The sequence below is a fragment of the Vipera berus genome (assembly GCF_964194415.1).
Source record: "Vipera berus genome assembly, chromosome: 1".
Taxonomy (NCBI): Eukaryota; Metazoa; Chordata; class Lepidosauria; order Squamata; family Viperidae; genus Vipera; species Vipera berus.
This window is the reverse complement of record NC_138202.1, coordinates 79,571,212-79,593,427: the sequence shown is the minus strand read 5'-3', so window position 1 is coordinate 79,593,427 and position 22,216 is coordinate 79,571,212. Positions and strand designations below refer to the sequence as shown.

At 40.7% G+C, this 22,216-nt stretch overlaps 2 protein-coding genes across 8 annotated transcripts in view; one reads left to right on the top strand and one right to left on the bottom strand.

Annotated features, from left to right (window-relative positions):
• Nucleotides 1-11,949, top strand: part of EXT2 (exostosin glycosyltransferase 2) — a 96,362-nt gene extending 84,413 nt beyond the window's left edge. For 5 of the 7 annotated variants that reach the window (XR_014024531.1, XR_014024533.1, XR_014024534.1 and 2 more), the window contains 6 exons: nucleotides 26-107; nucleotides 4,022-4,207; nucleotides 4,583-4,797; nucleotides 5,417-5,554; nucleotides 8,419-8,567; nucleotides 11,070-11,949. The gene's annotated coding sequence lies outside the window, so the exon portion shown is untranslated. The remainder of the gene's footprint in view (nucleotides 1-25; nucleotides 108-4,021; nucleotides 4,208-4,582; nucleotides 4,798-5,416; nucleotides 5,555-8,418; nucleotides 8,568-11,069) is intronic. The other 2 variants (XR_014024536.1, XR_014024532.1) reach the window with 2 other exon arrangements.
• A 2,956-nt stretch (nucleotides 11,950-14,905) lies between these two features.
• The window catches only part of ALX4 (ALX homeobox 4), a gene marked incomplete at its 5' end in the record, with an annotated part of 73,292 nt that continues 65,981 nt past the window's right edge, over nucleotides 14,906-22,216 (bottom strand). The window contains 2 exons of the mRNA XM_081313919.1: nucleotides 14,906-16,468; nucleotides 21,612-21,740. Coding sequence (XP_081170045.1) covers nucleotides 16,145-16,468; nucleotides 21,612-21,740 — 453 coding nt within the window. The 3' untranslated portion in view covers nucleotides 14,906-16,144. The remainder of the gene's footprint in view (nucleotides 16,469-21,611; nucleotides 21,741-22,216) is intronic.

Here is a 22,216-nt window from a genome sequence, read left to right as displayed (position 1 = left end):
TTTTTTTTTTAATTCTGTTGCCCAGAGTCCATTGAAAGTACAATGGCCTCCAAATGCCACAAGATAAAAGGGGAAGATTGGACAGAGGCTCCAATGGCTTGGTCCAGGTAAGTCTTCAAAAGAGGATGTAGTGCCATCTCCTTCAAGGCAGGCAAAACTACTCACTGCAGCTGTGGTAAACTCACGGTGGGACAACTTGCCTTGGGAGAAGAGTTACACTTAATATTGAAGAAATGGTGGAATAGAATCATTACAGAAAGAATGCAAAAGGAGGGACAAATTGAAATGGGAACGACAAAAAATATTTTTTAAGAAAATTATTTTAAATAAATTGAATTGTTGAATTGTTCCGCAGCGAGTTGTCCCATGGTGGGTTGGCCATGGTGAGTTGTCCTGCGGTGAGTTGACTGTGGCGACTTGGCCATGGCAGTTGTCCCATTCCAACAACATTAGCCCCTCTCTCAAAGAAGCATTGACAGTCTCCTGGATTTGGCAATTGAAGGAGTATGAATGAAGCACACCAGTGGTGATGTTCACATCACAGAATCCTATCTGGTGGTAATCTTACAAAACTCTGTCTTGCTCACCATTGTGGACTCTACCCAAACAATGTGGGAGTGGATAGGAACAACTTGATGTGTAAAGAAATCCACACATCCAATATGCCAGCAGATACTTTTGTCTTGCCCATTTTTCCTCAAAAATGGTCCAGGTAATTCTGAGCAGGATTGCTAGGTGGGAATATGCAAATACAATAGGCATACACAAAACAAGGCACTTTGTTGCTCCTGCCACTACCAGGTAGGCTCAAATTTAATACTGCCTGGTTTAGTAGCGTTTACTAAAATGGTCAAACCTTTTCACAAATATAGGTTTTTCTTTCAATCACTTCATCTTCTTTTAGCACATTGGTAAACTAGGGAGTGTTTGGGATTGGCCGCTAGGCAAAGACCTTACAAAAACAGTCTCATCCGGTGCTCTGGTTGTCTCTCTACTATGGGAATCGACACAATTGAACTGGGTGCCAATTAGGATATATCCTTCTCTAGGTCCACTTTGGCTCCCATAGGATCTGGGTGGAACAACCTAAGGGTCCAATTCCACATGCAGAGAGCAGGGCATCTGTGATGTGCAGCCTCACAAGGAAGATCAAAGCAAAGAATAGATGTTAGTCTTTCATTATCAGAATAGTCTGCAGAGAAAGGACCAGATGAGATGTACAGTATGTGTTTTGTGCTATTAACTTAAAAGTTCATGAATGCTATGGGAGTCATGAACTCAGTACATTGTGACATGAAGATTCAGGTTAACAGACTTGGTAGGGACCTTGGAGGTCTTCTAGTCCAGCCCCCTACTCAGGCAGGAAGCACTATACTATTTCTGACAAACAGTTGTCTAATCTCTTCTTAGGTTGTCCAGTCTTTTCCAATTCCCCTGGGATATGGATGTTGTCCCCTAAGACTGGAACTCTCAGGAATTCCAACACCAATCTCCATATTCCATCCAAGAGCTCAGCAATGGCTCCAGCTTGTCCTTGTGATCCAAGTCCACACAAAGGCATTCATAACTAGTCACCTCTGGGCAGTATTCCTTGCAGTTGTCCCGATCTCACAAATCACCACAATCTCATCTTCAATTTTGGTGTGGCACTTGATGCATGGCTTGAAACTAGGAAGGCAGATCAACTAGGCTACATCCCCAGTATGCTGTCTTCAGCCAACCATGAGTTATATGAATAGATTTAGTTTTTTTCATGCAGTCCTGGAATTTATATATTCTCAGTTGCTATCATATTATGATAAATTATGTTCTAAAAATATGTATCTTAAAGGGGGGAATTTACTTTATTTCAGTTACAGATAAATTATTTATGGGGTCTATGGTGCCCTGTGATCTCTTACAACACGTGTACAGGCTTAATTTTTTCCTAACTTTGCACCCATTGGGTGAGCTGGCCTTAATCCTACTGAATGTCTCTCTCCACATAAATACATTAATGAGTAGTAGACCCTGCTTCTCGCAGTTCTAGCATAGGGCTTTATATCAACTGCTACAATATTCATTAAAACTGGTCGTTGCAAAATCATTCATGCATGCTGGGCTCCTCACATGTAGATTTTCATTCCCAAGGAGCTGCCTCTTGAGCTCAAATGGAGTGCTGGTCCTGTTCACGGATTGGTTGTTTGATCTTGAGTAGAAACCTGAGCTCAGAGTTCCAAGTCAATGCAGACTGATTGATTCCAACTTTGATCCTCTGCTAAAGTCTGGCTGAATTGCTGTGAAGGGTTTAGATGGATTGTCCTTATCTGATGTTATTAATCACTGCACTGTATTTACAACAGACAAATAACTGGCCTTTTAAAAATGGAAAAGATGGCCTAAAGTAATCAGTCTCAGGGAATGTACTACTCAAATATTACTTTACTTTCCCTGATTAGAAATGTTATAAGATCACAACTGACAGTGAGGTACTCATATTTAACTCACTCAGTTTCTTTTGAAGTTCTAAAAATCCAGGAACTATGACTAGTGAAATTAGTGGGACATAATCAGTTTGTTGTTTGATTGTTTCTGATTCTTCATAACCTAATGGGCATCATTTCTTCAGAACTGTTTTCTGAATCACTGCTTTTTTGAGTTCTTGTAAATGCATGTATTTGTCACCAATTCTAGCCATCTTGACTTTCTTTTATTGTCTTCATTTTTTCCCCCAAGCATCAGGTTCTTTTCCAGCCCATTTAACTAACTTAAATGAACTTGGGTCAAAGTTCCACATTTGCTAGAAAGTTAAAATTCATAGCAATTTCATAAAATAAGGGCAGAAAAATAGATACTTATGTGCAAGAAAGAAATTTTAAGCATATGTTTTATTAAAGAACATATTCAAACAGTTCACTTGTTCCCTTGGCCACATCTTATTGGGGGGGGGGGGAAATGTAACTGAGCACTGGGAAAACATATTAATTTGAAACTGGTTAAATTGTAAGAATCTCATGATTTTATAATGCACCAAGGAAAGGAAAACATTTAAACAACAAAAACTCAAAATAAATGGGGAAAGAGAGAAAGTGGAATTATTCCTCCCTCAAAAGAAAACACTACAGTGATTATAACTACTAGTATTAAATTCACGAAGGGACGCGGTGGCTCAGTGGGTTAGGACGCTGAGCTTGTCGATCAGAAGGTTGGCAGTTTGGCGGGTTGAATCCTGAGTGCCGCGTAACAGAGTGAGCACCTGTTACTCGTCCCAGCTTCTGCCAACCTAGCAGTTCGAAAGCATGTAAAAATGCAAGTAGAAAAATAGGGACCACTCCGGTGGGAAGGTAACAGCGTTCCGTGCGCCTTTGGCGTCTAGTCATGCCGGCCACATGACCACGGAGACATCCTCGGACAAGCGCTGGCTCTTCGGCTTTGAAACGGAGATGAGCACCGGCCCCTAGAGTCGGAAACGACTAGCACGCATGTGCGGGGGAACCTTTACCTTTACTTTATTAAATTCACTGTAGCATTGTGATTCTCCTTGCTGCAGAATGATAAGCAGGGCACAAATTGTTTATTGTGTTTGTCCTGCAGTACATACTATATAATAAGGGAATATATTTTTTACTTTCAGTGCAGCATATACTGACTTGGGACTTCAGTGATAAGCAAAAAAGATGAATGTCATAAATGTATACACGAAGCCATAAATCATGGGTTATAGGAACAATACCCACCTGAATCCTGTAAATAAATTGATTTAATATTAGAATAATAGAATTGTCCTAAGTACATTCAGTGGTTTCAAGTGGATTTATTCCCCAAAGCTGTGATTTTTAACTATTTTACATTAGACACCCTTGCCTCATTGGATCATTATTTCAGTAATATTTCCTTATCTAAACAGAGAAATAAAATGATTGCAAAAAAGCAGTGGGAATGGGAGCAGCGTCTTGCCAGTTTCCTCATTGTGTTTCCTTGTGGGAATTGAAGGCAGCATAGAAAACTAACCTTCCTTCCACTGTCTCTCCCTCTGTTTCAGTAGGCAAATAAACTGGGTGGATGTGGGAGCAAGGGATTGCAAGACTGGCTGGGAAACTGTCATGGAACGTTGAAAATGAAGATCACATGACAGCAGCGCAGCAGCAGCCATAGCACTGAAGCAACCACAATTTCCCCAAATTTCGTTCCTTCAGAAATCCTAGGTCCTGTATTTTGGACATATTCTGTAAGTTAGCCCATTTGAGGTGCCTTGGTTCAAAAGCTTGCCCTATGATACACTGCTTCATTCAGTTAAAAGTCACAACATCAAGAGTTTTAATAATATATAGATATCATATTCTGCTTATCAATGGCTGACGCATTAAATCAGGCTTAAGAGAATGAAAAACATCTGAAACTAAGTGCCAGCCAATACCACAGGAAACATCTGAACCAAGATGGCGATACTCCGTGGCAACCAATATTTGCCTTAATGACAATGCTAAGACTTTAGTCTGTTTCTTTCTTTTTTTCCTCTTTTGCTGGGGTGGGTATGGTTGTTTTCAAACTAACTTGAGTTTGATGCTGTTTGGAGTCACATGCCTTCTCTGTGTAATTTCAGTTCGGAACAAACTGCTGTTTTACAGACCTGCATCTGCTGATCTTCAGGATTCTGTGGCCTGCCAGGTCCTTGTGTTGATGGTTGTGCAGGAAAGTTGTGTTTCTCATTAAGAGGATAACAAATGGCAACATATGAGACAATTAGCTGAAATGGAGCAGTGATGGCGAGTGGCTGAGGCATAATCCACTGGAGGAAACACAGCACAACTCTGATAGGTATTCCCAGCAGAAATCCCCACAGGATTTCTGAGAAAGGATAGTGGATGGAGAGAGGCCCCTGTTTGCCAGCTTCATTTTCCGGAGTTGGTTCCAATAATTCCTCTCTGAATGTCCTTGACTTTATCCTCATTTGCCTTGATTGTCAGTTTGCTTGGAGTAATAAGGAAAGTTTAACTCCTTCATTGCCCTGTGAAACACTTCTACCGTTTTTTTATTGGGTATACCATAAGTAGGATTGGAGATGTTAGTGGAATTTGTTGCCTGATATTTTTATTTAACCTTGAAAGTCTTTGGGAAATAAGAAACAAGGGGGGTAAGCTACTAAATGTGATTAATTTCATTAATGACATAGACAATCATTTTCATTGAGAGGTCTTTCTGTTTACACAAATGGACAAAGATGACTTTGTGAAGTGCAGCACTCTGAGTCATCCTTTAGGAGGAAGGGGAAGCAGATCCCTGAAATATCAATATAGCGGATGTGGTATTCTTAGAAATTCTTAGAAAGTATTCATGAATACATTGACTCAGTATTTCCAGTGCAGGCCAATGCAACTTCCAAGATGGGTTTGATTATTGCTATTCCAAATTGAATCTGATGTTGAATCTTTTACAGTGAACGATCCAACTGGCTGCGAAAATGAACGATCTGTAAGCAACATGTAAAAAGAAAGACTTGTGAAACTTTTCATGGACTCTACAGGAAAAAAAAGAGGACAATTGGGCAGCAAAGGATACCACAAATTCCAAAGGGGTAAAAAAATAAATCAATGAAATTTCCAGCATCAATATTGTGTTCCATTAAAAAGAAAATAACTAGAATAAGTCTCTTGTTTTTCTATTGTGTACATTTGTATTGTATCTAGTAAAGTAGCTGGAGATGTACACAGGATTGAAGCCCAGCTGCAAATGGGAAATGAGGGCATGAGGCTCTTATTTTCTTAAATTAAATGCAATACCTACCCAGAGGTTTTTTTAAAAAAAGAACTTTGCTACTCTCATATAAATAACATTATAGTTGCTCTTTGTTTCTAAAAGTTTGGTCCAGTCTTTTTTAATGCAAAACCACCCATATCAAACACTGCTTTTCCATAATGAAATTTAACACCATGCCTAAGTGGGGTTCAGGTTACAAAATATGAGGGCAATTTGGAAATAAACCTCTGTTTGGTTATCAATGACAGACACTCCCAGATACAGAACTTTTATTATACACATTAGAAACTACAACATTACATTACTTTTTGACGTAATCGCCATTCAAATTGAGGCACTTGTCATAATGTCTTACAAGGTTTGAAATACCTTAGTAGTAGTCGCTCAGCGCCAAATCTGGGCTATGGGGGTGGTGGTGATCAAAAACATCCCAATGCAACTGATTTTTTAAAATTTAACAGCAGAAGTCAGGATGGCCTGACGCTTGTTATGGATGGCTCATCTGAGTTTTCATAACGTTTCACAGTAGACTTCTGAACTGATGATCAAACCACGCTCCATGAACTTCACTAGCAGTACTCCTTTGGCATCTTCACATTTGGAGAGATTTTCTCTGGCACCACTTCCAGTGTGGTGTTGGTTCACAATAATGCTTGCCCACACACCACTAGAGGCACCCAAGAATTTTTGAAGCAGTTGTATTGGGATGTTTTTGATCAACCTTCCCCATAGCCCAGATTTGGCGCCAAGCAACTACTATTAAGGAATTTCAAACCTTGTAAGACATTATGACAAGTGCCTCAATTTGAATGGTGATTATGTTAAAAAGTAATGTAATGTAGTTTTCTAATGTGTATCATAAAAGTTCTATATCTGCGAGTGTCTGTCATTGATAACCAAACAGGTTTATTTCCGAAATGCCCTTGTAACTCACTGAAGTGCAACATCTATTAATTTTGAGTCAGTGTCCACTGCTCTATTTTCTCATTGTCTGGAATGGTATATAGTCTCCTGCTTGAGTAGGGGGCTAGACTAGAAGATCTCCAAGGTCTATTCTATTCTATTCTATTCTATTCTATTCTATTCTATTCTATTCTATTCTATTCTATTCTATTCTATTCTATTCTATTCTATTCTATTCTATTCTATTCTATTCTATTCTATTCTATTCTATTCTATTCTTTCCTATTCCTATTCCTATTCCTATTCCCAGTGCTTTTTTTGTAAAAGAAAAAGGTGCCGGAACTCACACATGTCATACAACCCGCCTTGCCTACCCTACAAGGTTCTATCCAAAATAGGTGCCGGACCTCCGTTCTGAGCGTTCTATCAGAAAAAAAGCCCTGCCTATTCCTATTCCTATTCCTATTCTATTCTATTCTATTCTATTCTATTCTATTCTATTCTATTCTATTCTATTCTATTCTATTCTATTCTATTCTATTCTATTCTATTCTATTCTATTCTATTCTATTCTATTCTATTCTATTCTAGAACTAGTGGGGGCTAATTCCTATCAAAGTGGCACTCCTGGATCTGGTCATCAGTGAGTATAGTGGACTATTATACCACTGTTTAAGCTCAAACAGTTTGAGAAATCTTAGGCAGCTATCATATGGGGCCAAGGGGTGATGAAAATGTGTTTTTAAAAACTGTTACATGATCCTGAATAGGTTGAGGGGCTGCCTTCTCTCAGTGCCAGATGTTTGCTTCCCTTGAAACTATGTTTCTGTCTAAAACTCTCAATCAGATTGTCCCCAAAATACCTAACCCTGTTCTAGAATCTCATTGTGAGCTCCAAGACAAAGCGTCCCTTAATACTACCGGTCTTGGTCCTACAACAGAATTAACTAATAAAATTCCCCACAACTGTCCCCATGCTTGAAAATTTTCCCTCTTTGGAAGAGTACATTTTCCAGGCATATCTGTGCTTACTATTTAAGCTGCTGCTGTCTTGACCTCATGCCAGCTTGATTCTGAGCTGGTTTAAGAAAATCCTGTCCAGATGGAGGCACTTTGGCAAAAGCTTGCGAGGAATTCTGTCTGGAAATCTGGCTACCTTTGGACAATTCCTCTGCTGCTTTTCCTTCCAGCCTTTCTTCTTTTCCAGGAAAGCCTCTGCCAAAGTGTATACTCTTTTGTCTATGCTTTTGTGCATATCCATCCATCTACATAGATATAAACTTTTCCCTCTCTGAAAACAGAGATATGTACACATACAAGTGGTTATCTTACAAGATTTAAGCATAAAAATGCAGATATGCACATTCATTTTTTTTCTTTAAAAATGTTCCTTCTTTTTAGCATGCAGTCTAATTGTTTTTATGCTTCCCTTTACTAGCACTCTGAAATAACATCCAGGGGAAAACTACTCAAGAAAAAATGTCAAGGGGTTTTTGTTTGTTTCTTTTAAAGTTTCTGCCGAGATTTCAATCTGGTAATTTTCTCTACGTAGGTTAAATGAAGTTCTTAACTATTAGAGTATACTATTTCAGCAATGCTGGTAATGTGAGGTATGGAAATGCATGATAAGCACTGGCTCAGTTAACCTCCACCAATTGCTCTAGCCCAGATAGATAGCAAGCATTTGAGGTGACAAAGCAGAGAAAAGTGTATCATAATGTCACTTTGAGGGTGAGTTGTAGATTAACAAAGGCAACGTTGTTCATTCCTGTCCTCTAGAAACTGTGTCCATCTGTTCTGGCAATGGAGCAACTGGGCTTTGTGTGAAAGTTCTGTATCCCAGAGATGGGATGAAAGAAGGACTTGGACTATATCATTGAACTGGACACAGGGGACTGAATGCCTATTCTTGCTGTGCTATGACTTTAGTAAGTTGTTTCACTATGTCTTTAATATTTCTGTTCCTTTAGAGTGATATAATTGCTCTTACTATTCTCCTGTCTTGGTCCTGCAGTTTCTTATACAATATAGTTCATGCTCAACCTCCTCTACCATGGTGCTCTACAGCTGCCATACTTTGCTCTCTAGGAATTATGGGATTGTCATTCAATCCATGTAAGAGCATCAAACTAGGAAAGATTGACATTGTTATTTAATCATGGAACTGGAAATGCTAGATTTTCTATCTAGTTTGTAGGGAAGGGGATGTTGTTTATATATTTACATTTATAATCCATTCAGTGGCCTAGCAAACCTTTTTTATGGCTTCAATCATTGAGTAATCCATGTTTCCTGGTAGGTTCTGGGTAGGTAAAAATTAACTGATAATCTAACTGGGATTGTCACTTTACCACTTAATCACAGTGATGGCCACATTTAATGAAAATTCAGCATTGAAATTAAAAGGCCACGAAGTTCCCCAGGAGAGAGCGCAGGTGTGATAAGTCTAATGTAATAAAATCCAAGGAATATGGAGAAAAGAATTTGAGGTGTCAGGAAAATAATGTAATAGCTAAACAGCTTATGTAATGATGCAAGGTTAGGAATGACTGAGCAGAGTCTGTGTCTGTGTCCCTTTAAGACACGGATGTCAAACTCGCTGGCCTGATGGTGAAAGTGCTAAGCTAGGAGACTGGGAGTTCTAGACCTGCCCTAGGTGTGAAAGCTGGCTGGGTGACTTACTCTCTGGTGCCGAACCCACTTTGAAGGGTTGTTGGGGGCAAAATCAGAGGAGGAAGGAATGAAAGGTATGTTCACCAACTTGAGTTCAATCAATAAATAAAGGATGAGGCCAAAAGACCAATAGCTAAGCTTTGTGTTATGTTAATATGAGACATTTATTAACAGCTGCACTTTTCTGGGAAGGGAGAGTTACCAGAAGGCCAGTGGTGGGATTCAGCTGGTTCTTACCACTTCGGCAGAGCCGGTAGCTAATTTTTTGTTGCCCAGGCCCAGAACGGACTTCCGGAAGTAGCATCCGCACAGAGAACTGGCTGTTCACATATTTGAATCCCACCACTGGAGAAGACCCATTAGCAGCTCAACTGATTTGTCTCAATTCACCCAGGGAGGTGAGAATGTGCAAGAAAGAGGCAGCCTTCCAGTCAATCAGCTTTGTGTATTGATTGCGGGATGATTGGTAGGCAGGGAAAGGACTAACTCTCTTGACCCAAATTAAACAGGCAGATCAACCCACCCACACATGTGAACAAACTTCCCTACAACTGGCTAAGGTCGAAAGATGTGTCTCCACATTTCATTGGGCAGCTAAGGTAGTCAAGATGCTTTAAGTCATTCCTATCCCAGGCCAGACCACTAGCCTCAACAGCAAGGTCAGGTATGGCTCCCTGATGACCTCTGGAGGAGAACCTAATGGAAAACAATTGTCAAAAGTGATTAGCTGTATAATGTTTCAAAGAAGAGTTCTGACAATAAACACCAATCTTATTTTTAGTCAATGAAGCCAGGTTTCCCTTGTAAACATGAATAAGTAAACCAACCTGGATATGTTTCCAAGGATACATGTATTGTGGAATACTGATTTGTGGATAGCAATACCACGGCAATATCCTATGCCACAACTTGGAAAAATAGTTTTGTGATCAGATCATCCCTTAATTTACCAGCAGTCTAATTACCAGCCACATATTGGCTGCTCAGACCTTTGCTTCTTGGTTGCTAAGACTCTCTTGGTCTGTGAGCTGCCACCTGTTGTTAATCTAGCCTTGTTTAATCCATTCTGCTCTGTGTCAGCAGTTCAAAAGGGCACTGTTAGTATTTTTTGCCAACTTCAATTAACATGAGATTTTGGAGGCCCCCCTATGATCGCATTTCATTTGCCATGAGTCAGGCACAAAATAGACAGATTTCAGTTTAGAGCAGAGAAGAGACAGTTCATTGCAACTAGGAATGACAACAATAATAATATTTATGTGGCTCCCCTCTGCCTGCGCTCTGGATGTTTGTTCATTCTTTTCCAGCAATTTTTTTTGTCTGTTTAATTTTTGTTTGCAGCACTAAAAAAATTCACACTATCACCCTCAGCTCCAGGACAGGAAAAGATACATGCAATAATTTATTTTCCCCAAAAAAATTAAAGGAAAAAAAAGAGCAAGCAAGCAAGAAAGACAAGGAACAAAGCAATCTGTTTTTTTTGTTTAATATTACAATGTAATGAATTTGCAGTACATATCTGTATAGGCAGTAAAATTGTATGGCACAACCTCATAATGCAATTTTGTAGGCTTTCCTCTCAATCCATTGCTTTACTTGTCAACATTTTTTGAACATATATTTTCATATATTCTGCCTCAGGCCATAAAGCTAAAGGGGAAAAAAGTTGCATTTATACAAGGTTACAATATTTTACAACAATGCAATTGACTGAGGTTGTTTTCTTCTGATTTTTTTTCTCCCATTCTCCTTTTCAGTCACTGCACACCCCAAAACAGATATATTATTACACATTGAAAACTGCCCTTCAAGATCAGTAGTACAAAGGTCCTAGCACTATCTATTTATGCAGAAAGAGGACTGGATAGTGGGTCACCCACAATTTGTTAATAAGAGTTGGGGCAGGATAAAAAGTCACCTTGCCTTCCCTGAAATGCCAGCCATGAAGCTGAAAGCAGTCAAAAAGCTTTCATCTAGGTTCCATTTGGGCTGATTTTATTTTATTTTATTTTATTTGGAGAAAAAAAAAACACCTCCAAATGTTTGTTTTTTCCTGTGTCAGTCAAAGCAGCAAAATAAACAAAGTTCTCAGCAGCTGTGTCTTGTTGATTATTTTTTCAAACCACTTTCCAGGAAACTGCCTTTTTCCACTGTTATTTGTTTTCAAATTGCTTTGCAATGAAACCTTGGGGTATGATTTGAGACAAGGCAAAATCATTAAATGAGTGAAGAAGAAGAAGAAAAAAAAGACAAGATATAAGAATGCACTGTAAAAAAATGGGGGGGGGAACCTAACCCCCTTCATTTAGCCCAGGGATTTCCAACCTTGGCAACAGTTAAGAGTTGTGGACTTCAAGTCCCAGAATTCTCCAGCCAGCCATCTCCACAAGTCTTACAGTTGGCAAGGTTGGACACCACTGATTTAGCCTAGGCTGTATTGCCTTTACCAGTAATTCATTTACCAGTGGAATAGAAGGTAAGATAGTCCCAGCTTTCCTCATCCCCCAAGGAAATTTCTTATTGATTCTATTCAAGGTTGGTTCTACCCAACCTTCTGGCCTATAGTTTGACAGTTGAAACAGCTGCTACTGTTGGGCATTCAGAAAGCCTCTGGTACAGTAGTGGAATTCAGCCAGTTTGCACCGGTTCGGCAGAACCTGAGTTCAGGAGAACTGACTTAATGCACACTGCTTCTGGAAGTCCATTCTAGGCCTGGGAGGCCTGGAGGAGGCCTCCCAGGCCTAGAACGGCCCACCTGAAGTGCATGGATGCTACTTCCAGAAGTCCATTCTAGTCCTCAGAGGCCTGGAGGAGGCCTCCCACGCCTAGAATGGCCAACCGGAAGTTCATGGATGCCACTTCCAGAAGTCCGTTCTAGGCCTCAGAGGCCCAGGCTTGCATCCAATAAGATGCACATTCAGGTATTTCAATCCCACCACTGCTCTGGTGCTCACAATCAGTATACAGTACAGCTTCAGCTCTTGTGCTATTACCATTAATGGACTTTTCTTGTTCAATTTGCACTTCAACAAAAGGGTTCCACTGAAGTTACAATACTATTAAATGCTATCTTTGATATCATGGGCACACGTGCACACGGTAATCCTATGTTGAATTTTCCCCCCTTCCCATCTTTCTCATATGTATATCATTTCTTTGTCCATAGTCCACTGTTGGCCAGTGTTGTGGAGTGAAAGGAAAAAAGAGTCCTAGGTAATTCTGCCTATTAATGAGAGGGAGAGGGAGACTTACACAATGGGCTACTCTATCATTGGATTTTCAAGGAATTGATGCATACAGTACCGTATTGGGTTGAACATCACACAGATCCTAAAACACTTTTTGAAGTATATGCTGTTGATGCACACTTGAATTGCTCACATTCAAAGTCACTTGGGAACTAACATTGACATGAGATGAACAGATAGTAAAAGAACTTAGCCAAAAATACTCTTTCCTGCTTTAAAGCTTTGAAAAGCTGAAAAGCTGACTTAGCACGAACAGCTCCAGTAGCAGCATGATTCTACTTCCAGTCCTTTTTACCAGCTGAAAACAAAGAAATTTGGGCAGAGCTAGTATCTCCCTTTAATGAGTGATCCTCCCCTTCATCCCAAAGATGGCAAACTTAGCTGTTATAAAATAAACACACCTGGAGTCAGCATGCACACAAATGTGTTTCGTATGAATGCACACTCAGGAACACAAAAGCATGATTAGGCATGGATCATTGATAGCCTTAAAATCATTTGATGGCTTATTGATCTCCAGTCATAGAAAGTAATGACATCACTGCTTGGGGTGGTTCAATCTTGATTTCATAGATTTTTTTAAAAAAAAGAATAGTGGGGTTTTTTTGGGACAGTCTTTAAACACAGCACAACATGTGTAAAAAGAGTGGCTCTTTCATTTTATGAGCACCTTAAATGCTTTTCTGAAGGTAGAACTCCTATTGATAACTTACAACATTTTCTTCATACTTACCCCACGGGGCAACAAGTCTGATGTTTTGCATTCCCACGGAATCTAATGGAATTTAAAAGGATTGACTAATTTGGTTTTTTTTTTAAAAAAAATATTTCTTAACTGCGGCTTTTGACTTGAAAAACGCATCAGGTCTCTAAGGGAATAAAGTTTAGGCCTTTTTACTCTGCACGCTACAAGCAGACATCTTATTCCCACAGCTGGTCAGAAATACTAAGAAGTGTTCTGGGATTAACAACGTATGTGAGAGGAGGAGGAGATGTCTCCCTAACTCTCAAGTATGTCACTGCTTTTTCTACTCGGTTCACATAAAATGAATGCATCCTCTCTCTTGCCCCTCTTCAGATCTGCCCCAGATTTTTTTTCTCCCTTCTGGAATTCTATGTACTTGGTATGTTACGGCTGTTTCTTTACATGCATCCCTGCTGCAGACTTGCCTTTCCAGGATGGTTTGTACGTGTACATTCATGATAGCATGGCTATCTGGAGATCACAGCCCTGGTGGGAGGGTGCTTGTGTCTGAAGGATGGTGAAAGTCTTGCTTTTCCTCTGAAGCCCATTAAAATCTACAGTGCCTGAATAGCAAAGCAACCGCTCACCAGAAAAGGAAAGACCGGTAGTTACCAACCCAACAAACACTTCTTGAAAGCCAGTTAGACAGTTTTAAGCATTAAGTTTCTCTTCTCTACTTGGATGAGAATGCCTGTTGGAGAAACCGCAAAACCCAAGCACCGTTTCAGCTTTTTGAACAGAATCTCAGCTGGCTGGACCTAAATCCTCTTTGATCCTTTTTTTTTTAAAAAAAGGGCAAACATATGGAAATTGGGAAAACGTGATTATCCTGATGAATGGGAACAACATGAGGCAGGCCTGTGTCTGCTACTTCGCTTTGGGCTGGAAGAAAAAGAATTTCCAACTAAGAGGAGGGGTGGGTGGAGAGGAAACCTCCTGCTTTATTTCTTCAAGATAGGCCTTTGAGTTACCTCAACTGAGTGGGGAGGAACTGGGACTGAAGAAAGAGCAACTTGATAGTGATCGTAGAAAGGCAGAATTGAAAGTGGATTATATTACTGATGGCAGCGGGCATACGATTTCTTTGGAGCCATCAAGCTCTTTAGTTATTATTCCAAAGTTTGTATGTTAAATATGTCAGTCTAAACGAGAAAATCCCATCAGGTGGTCTGCTTTCCCTAATGTGGGAAGTTAGGGAGACGTTCTCCTTTTATTGCCCACAGATTTTTCTCCCTGTTTCGTTCCTCACTGAAGCCAACCATCAGGCTATGGTTGGGCAACCCTTAATTTATGGACAATCAATTAATTAAATTAAATTGCCACAACTGGTTTGCTGATGTTGCAATAAATGCATTTGTGTGTGATGGGGGAACGTGGTACCAAAGTGTTTCAAATACTAGGTAACGTATAAAAAAAGTTTGACTTCGTTTACACTAGCATAGGAGTCCTTGGCTTGCTGTCAGAATCAGTTCATGGGCTTATGATTGCAAAATGACACTCTGGAGATGTACATCTTCTTCTTTTTTGTAACTACTGTTTAAAGATAAAGATTTCCCTGGTCTAATTGTGTCCAACTCGGAGGCGGCAGGGTTGGTTTTTTTTGCTCATCTCTGCTTCTTAGCCAAGCGAGCCAGCGTTGTCTGAAGACACTTCTGTGGTCCTGTGGCCAGCATGACTATACGCAGAATGAGGCACGCAGAATGAAGTGGTACCTGTTTGTCTACTTGCATTTGCATGCTTTCAAATGGTTGGGTGGGCAGGAACTGGGGCAAATAACGGGAGCTCACCCCATCGTGTGGCACTCTTAGCTTGCCTTTCACGGAACCCAGACTTGGTTCATGCCTTTGCGATTGCATCCCTTGGCTAGAAGGGGAGATTGAAATGACAGAATAAAAGAAAAACGACACAAAGCCACTCAGTAACTCACACAATTCCCGTGGAAGATAAGGTGTGGGTAGATTTTCTGTTGCCTTAGGGCAACTTTGCTATGGGGTACCGGAATCAGGACATCTTCTACTCAAAATGCATCCCGTCTCCCCAGTCTTTGGCACCAGCCATCTACAGTGATAGCAGCCATATGCTTTTTGGTGCTGGAGATCATATATAAACCCTCTTCTGTTCCATTAAAATATAAGGGTTTCACAAGAGCTCACATGGGAGCAATTACCCAGAAATTGTGGATTGGCCTTTGTTTTCTTGTTTGTTTGACAGAGAGAAAGAGAGAAAGAAATCAGATGAACTTCCAGATGGAGGGCTCCTAATGCTCCCAATCAAGAAATCCTGTGCAGCTATTCCCCCACCCCTTCTCCTTCCACTTTAATAGATTTTCTGGAGTCAGAAATGTGAAGGGGGGCGGGGGGGAAGGGAGGGAGGATCTCATGGGAAAATACAGGACTATTTAAAAAAGAAAGACAGCATGTTTTGGAATCCTCCCCCACCCCCACCCTGATATTGCTGTGGAAAAGGCCAACGCTTACATGATGGAAGCCTTGGTGGGAGGCAGCTTTCATGCTAGATAGAGCAGGAACAACAGCAAACTGGCAATCAGGAGAACAACAGCACAAGGGGAATTGAAAACTCAAGTTTGTCTGATGTAGGGGAAATATCCCCTCTTGACTTTCACATTCCTGTTCCTGGGGAGGGGGTGGGGAAAGGCCTACATGCTTAAAACACTCCAAATACGGCAATCGGCACCATGCCATTCTCCCTAAGAAAGCAAAAAGTGCTGCATTCAGACCTCTGAGGAGGGCGCACACTGCCCCCAGTCCAAGAGCGGAGGGTTTGGGTCATCTGTCCTGCTTGAGCTGTCCGTTTCTCGAGGGCAAAAGCAGCAGCCCTGTCATGTTGCCCACGATATGGCGGCACTGTGCTCCTTGGCTTTCATCCGCAGGGCTGCAATGCTGGAAGACTTGCGGTCGGGCTCGCCGTTCAGCTCGTAGCCATTGATGCTGGGGCTGATGCCGGCGCTGCCAAAGAGGCTACCCATGTGCGTCTGCCCCACGTGGCTGCCGGGACCCGAGACGCTCAGGAATTCGGAGACTCCTCCGGTGGTGTGGGGATGAGCATGTGGGGACATGCAGGAAGGCACCGAGTCACAGGGCACTACACAGGCAGGCACGGGGGAGGCGGCACCGTTGTTGCCGATCCAGGAAGGATTCTGTATCTGAGATGGGGAGGGGAGAGGAAAGGAAGGAAGGAAGGAAAGAAGGAAGGAAGGAAGGAAGGAAGGAAGGAAGGAAGGAAGGAAGGAAGGAAGGAAAGGAAAGGAAAGGAAAGGAAAGGAAAGGAAAGGAAAATTAGTTCATATTGGCTTATCCCATACCGCAAAAATCAAGAACAGGACTTTTCTAAAGGTGTGGACAGATTGTGCATTTACTGTAACATCTCTCTTATTTTTCAGTCAAGCTATCCCTATTTCAGTGTACATAATAAACGAAGTATCTGTTTTAGTGTTGAAGGTGTAAGAGATGGATGAATTTAGAGGAAATGGGGGCGGGGGAAGGGATGGTTAGTGGTGCATTGGTTAGAATGCAGTATTGCAGGCTGATTTTGCCCATGGCCTGGAGTTCAATCCTGACAGGGCTCAAGGTGGACTCAGCCTTCCATCCTTCCGAGGTTGATATGGGGACCCAGATTGTTGGGGGCCATATGCTGACTCTTGTAAACCACTTAGAGAGTGCTGCAAAGCACTATGAAGTGGCATATAAGTTTTAAGCGCTATTGCTATCATGGGGAATTTAGTCCTAATAAGGAGATTTAGCCTTAGCCAAACAAACTTCATTATAGTTTAGGTTGCAGCATCACAAAACAGGTAAGCAAAAACTACTATGCTTACCTAGATGCAAGGGTGCAGTTTCGATGCACACCACACCACACTGTGAAACAACTTCCATTGGTTGTAGGACAAACACTATAGCGGGTTGCAGTGGAAATGCTACTGTTTATATACCCATGCAAAAGTAAACAGGGGATGGTGTTGGAATTTTCCACTTGTTCAGAAATATATAAATGACCAAATGGGGATTAGCCAATGCCACAGCATGTTGAAGGGTCTCGTCTGAAATTGACTATACAGATAGTCCTCTCTTATAGGCTGCCTTATTTAGTGACCATTCAAAGTTATGATGTTGTAAAAAAAACAGCTATGTGACCAGTCCTCGCTTTTATGACCCTCACTGTGTTCCAAAGTCATCTGATTGTCATTAGCCCAGACACAAAATGCACATTTCCATGAGAATGCTTTGTTTCAGGCAGACTTAGGAAGATACCCAAGCTCCTCTCTACTTCCAAGCCCAGAAAATTTGAATCTTTTAAAAGAGAAACGTAGCACTGTGGCGGAAGCCAAAGGAGAATGTGGGAATGGAGGCTGGGCAAACAAGGGACAAAGTCTGGAATTTTCAGGAAAAAGAGAAATACAGGTAGTCCTCGACATACCACCACAACTGAGACCAAACTTTCTGTTGCTAAGTGAGACATTTGTTAAATGAATTTTGCCCCGTTTTACGACCTTTCTTGCCACAGTCGTTAAGTGAATCACTGCAGTTTTTAAGTTAGTAACATGGTTGTTAAGCGAATCTGGCTTCCCCATTGACTTTGCTGGTCAGAAGGTTGCAAAAGGAGATCGCATGACCTTGGGACACAGCAACGGTCATAAATATGAGTTAGCATTCAAATTTTGATCATGTGACCATGGGAATGCTGCCGTGTTTCTCCAAAAATAAGACCCAACCCGAAAATAAGCCCTAGCATGATTTCTCAGGACACCTGTAATAGAAGCCCCGCTCCAAAAATAAGCCCCAGTTAAGATTGTCAGACTGACCGATGCAATTAGTACCATATTTCCCTAAAAATAAGACCTAACTGGAAAATAAGCCCTAATGCGTCTTTTGGAGCGAAAATTAATATAAGACCCGGTCTTATTTTGAGGGAAACATAGCACAATAATTTTAAATGAAAAAATGACCATGGAGATGAAACATGAGCATAAGTCACTTCTTTGTTGCTACTGTAACTTTGAACTTTGACCTTGTTGTAAGTCAAGGACTACTTGTATAGAAAGAATACAGGATTATTTCACTTCAGAAAGCTACTACAGTTGGAAGAAATAGATCAGGGGTCTTCAAACGTGGCCCTTTTATGACTTGTGGACTTCGACTCCCAGAATTCCTCAGCCAGGCACACTGGCTGAGGAATTCTGGGAGTTGAAGTCCACAAGTCATAAAAGGCCAAGTTTGAAGAACCCTGACACAGATAAATGACCAGACAAATGTGATATGTCTTTAACTGCCATTTGATTTGCTTGGGGTAAACCAGTATTCTCTGCTTTTTCATTTCTGTATAAAGCCTGAGATTCTGTTCTTCAGGTGTGTTCCAGAAGACCTTTTGTGGCATGTTTTGGATTGATGGGTGTGTTTGTTTTACTCTTCCTGGGCGTTTGTCATTTCTTTCTGTTCTTTATTATTTCAAGATGTTTTAATAGTTCATGCCACCCAGAGTTGCTGTAGAGTTAGGCAGCCATACATATTGGGAAATAAATCAGTGAATGGAATCTTCCAATCTGTTTGCTGAGACTTTGGACAGAAAAATCCTATTTGTAGTAGACCAGTAGTTTCTTATGATCTGCTGGAGGCATTACACTTTTGTGGTTTTTCATTTTTATATCAACCTGCTGTTTTCTTACAATCTGAATAGTGTGGTACTGCATCTCCTTCGCCACTGAATGTGTGCCTTGTGGGTATTTAAAGTTAAATGAGGAAATTTTCTATTTTAAGCTATTCTTTTTTGCAATAAATTCTGATTTCATTCCCCACTTCTAAAATTGGCTTGTCTCCCAAGGAAGGGAAAACCATTTCCCCACCCTCCACCCAAACTAAAATTTTACCTTTTTATCACTTACTTTTCTCATACACCAACGTTATGAGGAGGCAACTGGTGAGAAACTCTGTGGGGGTAAGTGGTGGCAGTGGAAACTACCAAGCTTCTACCCCAAAGCAAGGGGGGAGGGGAAATCTTCCTTCCTTCCTTCCTTCCTTCCTTCCTTCCTCCCTCCCTCCCCTCCTTCCTTCCTTTTATCACATTTTTTCACAGCCAATCTCACCTAACTGACTCTGGGTGGCTAGGGTATGGCTACAGATAGGGTATGATGACCTTGAAGGCTTATGGAAGAAGAGATCTGAGATTCCAGCTTTCCAGAAGCATGGAGTATACTTTTGACAAGAGAGAACAGGAAATCCTCGAGTTACGACCACAGTTGAACCCAAAATTTATGTTGCTAAGTGAAACATTTGTTAAGTGAGTTTTGCCCCATTTTACAACTTTTCTTGCCATGGTTGTTAAGTGAATCTGCCTCCCCTATTGACTTTACTTGTCAGAAGGTCACAAAAGGGAATCACATGACCCCTCTGGACATTGCAACCGTCATAAATATGAGTCTGTTGTCAAGCATCTGAATTTGGTTCATGTGACCCTGGGGATGCTGCAACGGTCATGAGTGTGAAAAACAATCATAGCTCACTTTCTTTTTTAATGCTGTTGTAACTTTGAACAGTCACTAAATGAACTGTTGTAAGCTGAGGACTACCTGGTATTTATAAATGCATAGAAGTGTTGTTTGGGGAGGTGAGAGTTCATCATTCTTATTTCCTTCCCTTTTGTTCTTTTTACCTCACCACCAATCTAATGAAGTGGACCTTGATCCACAATAGATTATGTGTTAATACACATGAACAAGTCAGGTCTCAAAAAAACTCTGTTGTTTTTGCCGCAAAAGAATAGCAAAAGCTAAGCGATCCTTTAGAAACTATAACAAAATTCATACTCCAGCACTCCTTTGCGCCTACTACACCTTTTTTTTAAAAGGATATGTAAAAGGGAAATATTCCTACAGTAACTAAGGATGGGGGAAGTCCAGATTCAGCGTGCCCAAAGGGAGGGGGGGAAGCAGAGAGGGAGGCGTGAAGATGAGAAGAGCATAAGAAAGATGAAAGAAAGCCAGAGGAGAGGATCCAGATGGAAAGTAGGAAAACACAGTTTTCTAACAGGCCTCGATTTCTCAGCCTTTCATCATCATTTGCTTTCGCTCTGCCCTGACCTTTCCTTCTGGCGGGTTACAAATAAGTGGCAGATACTGTGAGAGCAATAGGCTAAAACTCAAAGGTGATCAAAATAGGCTCCATAAAATGGCAAGAATCCCGATGCCATTATACTTATATATATATATGTATAATGGTTGGAAACTGATCAAAGAGAGAAGCAACCTGGAACTAAGGAGAAACTTCCTGACAGTGAGGACAATCAACCAGTGGAATAGCTTACCCCCAGAAATCATGGGCGCTCCATCACTGGAGATTTTTAAGAGGAGACTGGACATTCACCTGTCTAAGACAGTGTAGTTCTTCTGCTTGAGCACGGGGCTGGACTAGAAGACCTCCAAGGTCCCTTACAGCTCTATTCTATTCTATTCTATTCTATTCTATTCTATTCTATTCTATTCTATTCTATTCTATTCTATTCTATTCTATTCTATTCTATTCTATTCTATTCTATTCTATATACTGACAATTCGATCTCTTTTACAATATGAAATAGAACTACAGTGATCATAGGTCCTTTATTTCAGAAAGCTGTCCTTCAGATTTATTTATTTTTCAAAAACTCAGTTCTGGCTTTTATTTTTGGTCATTTAATTTTTACCAGGCAAATGGTACCACCTGATGCATAGTCTGATTGCAGAAATCTTTCTTAACACGTGCCTCTGAAAACTTCAGAGCTTTTTATGCTTTTCAGATATTTTTATTAGAATATGCTTTTTTGAATTGTTTTTCTTTATTTTGGTCTTTTTCGTGAGTGAAAGGAAAGAAGAGGATAACCAACAGCAAGATGGACGGACTCAGTTGCAGTGACAATGGGTGTACTTTTGGAAGTTCTGAAGGACTAGGTTATTATGGGGGGGAATCTATTTATATGATAGCTAAGAGTTGACACCAGCTTGATGGCTCATAATCAATCAATCAATCAATCAATCAATCAATTAGCTGAGGACACCAAATGGTTTACATACTCTCCAAATCACCTCTGTACTTCTCCATACTGTGGAGTACTGTCCTTGTGGTGAGCTGGGCGGCAAACAAATGTAATGAACAATAAATACATAATTAAATGACTGTTACAAATAGGAAAAATTAAAATGTTCATTTCTTGAACCTTAAACTCTCATTTGACCTAAGAAAACCTCAGCTGATTTATGACAGAACCTCTGATAAAACTGACAGAAGTCCAGGACAGGTGTGTTGATGAAGAGCACTTACCTGGGCATAGTTTTCTGCTCGAGTTAGCAAAGGCAACTCATAGGCAGTGGAGAAATGTGTGCGAACCTGTTGCATTTGACCAAATCGTTCTCGTTTTCTCCATTTTGCTCTTCGGTTCTGAAACCAAACCTGAGGAGATCAGCACCGAGAAATCCACATCAGAGAAGAAGCCATCAGTACCATATTTCTATAGACAGTTCATTGAGAAGGTTTAAACAAGTACAATTGTGTCACATATTTAAAAGTGGTGCTTTACATTGCATACAAGCACAAATCAAGCACCTTTCTTTGAACCGTTAAAGCAACCATCCATTCCAGAAAGGAAAGCAAAATAGTTGTTTCTGCATGCATATGGGGATAAGCTGCGAATTGCAACAAGCTGTAGTTGTTTCAAGGCTTCCAATGATGAGGCTACTTTAGCTATTTGAAGAGATGTGCGTCAATCATGCTATGAACCACCTCTTCCAAATATTTTGTTTAGCTAGTTAATAATTTGAAGAGACCCAGTTTGGTGTAGTGATTAAGGCATCAGGCTAGAAAGTGTGAGATTGTATGCCTTCAGAAAAAGCTTCCCATGAAAACAGGTGGGGACTAGTCCAGAGAGT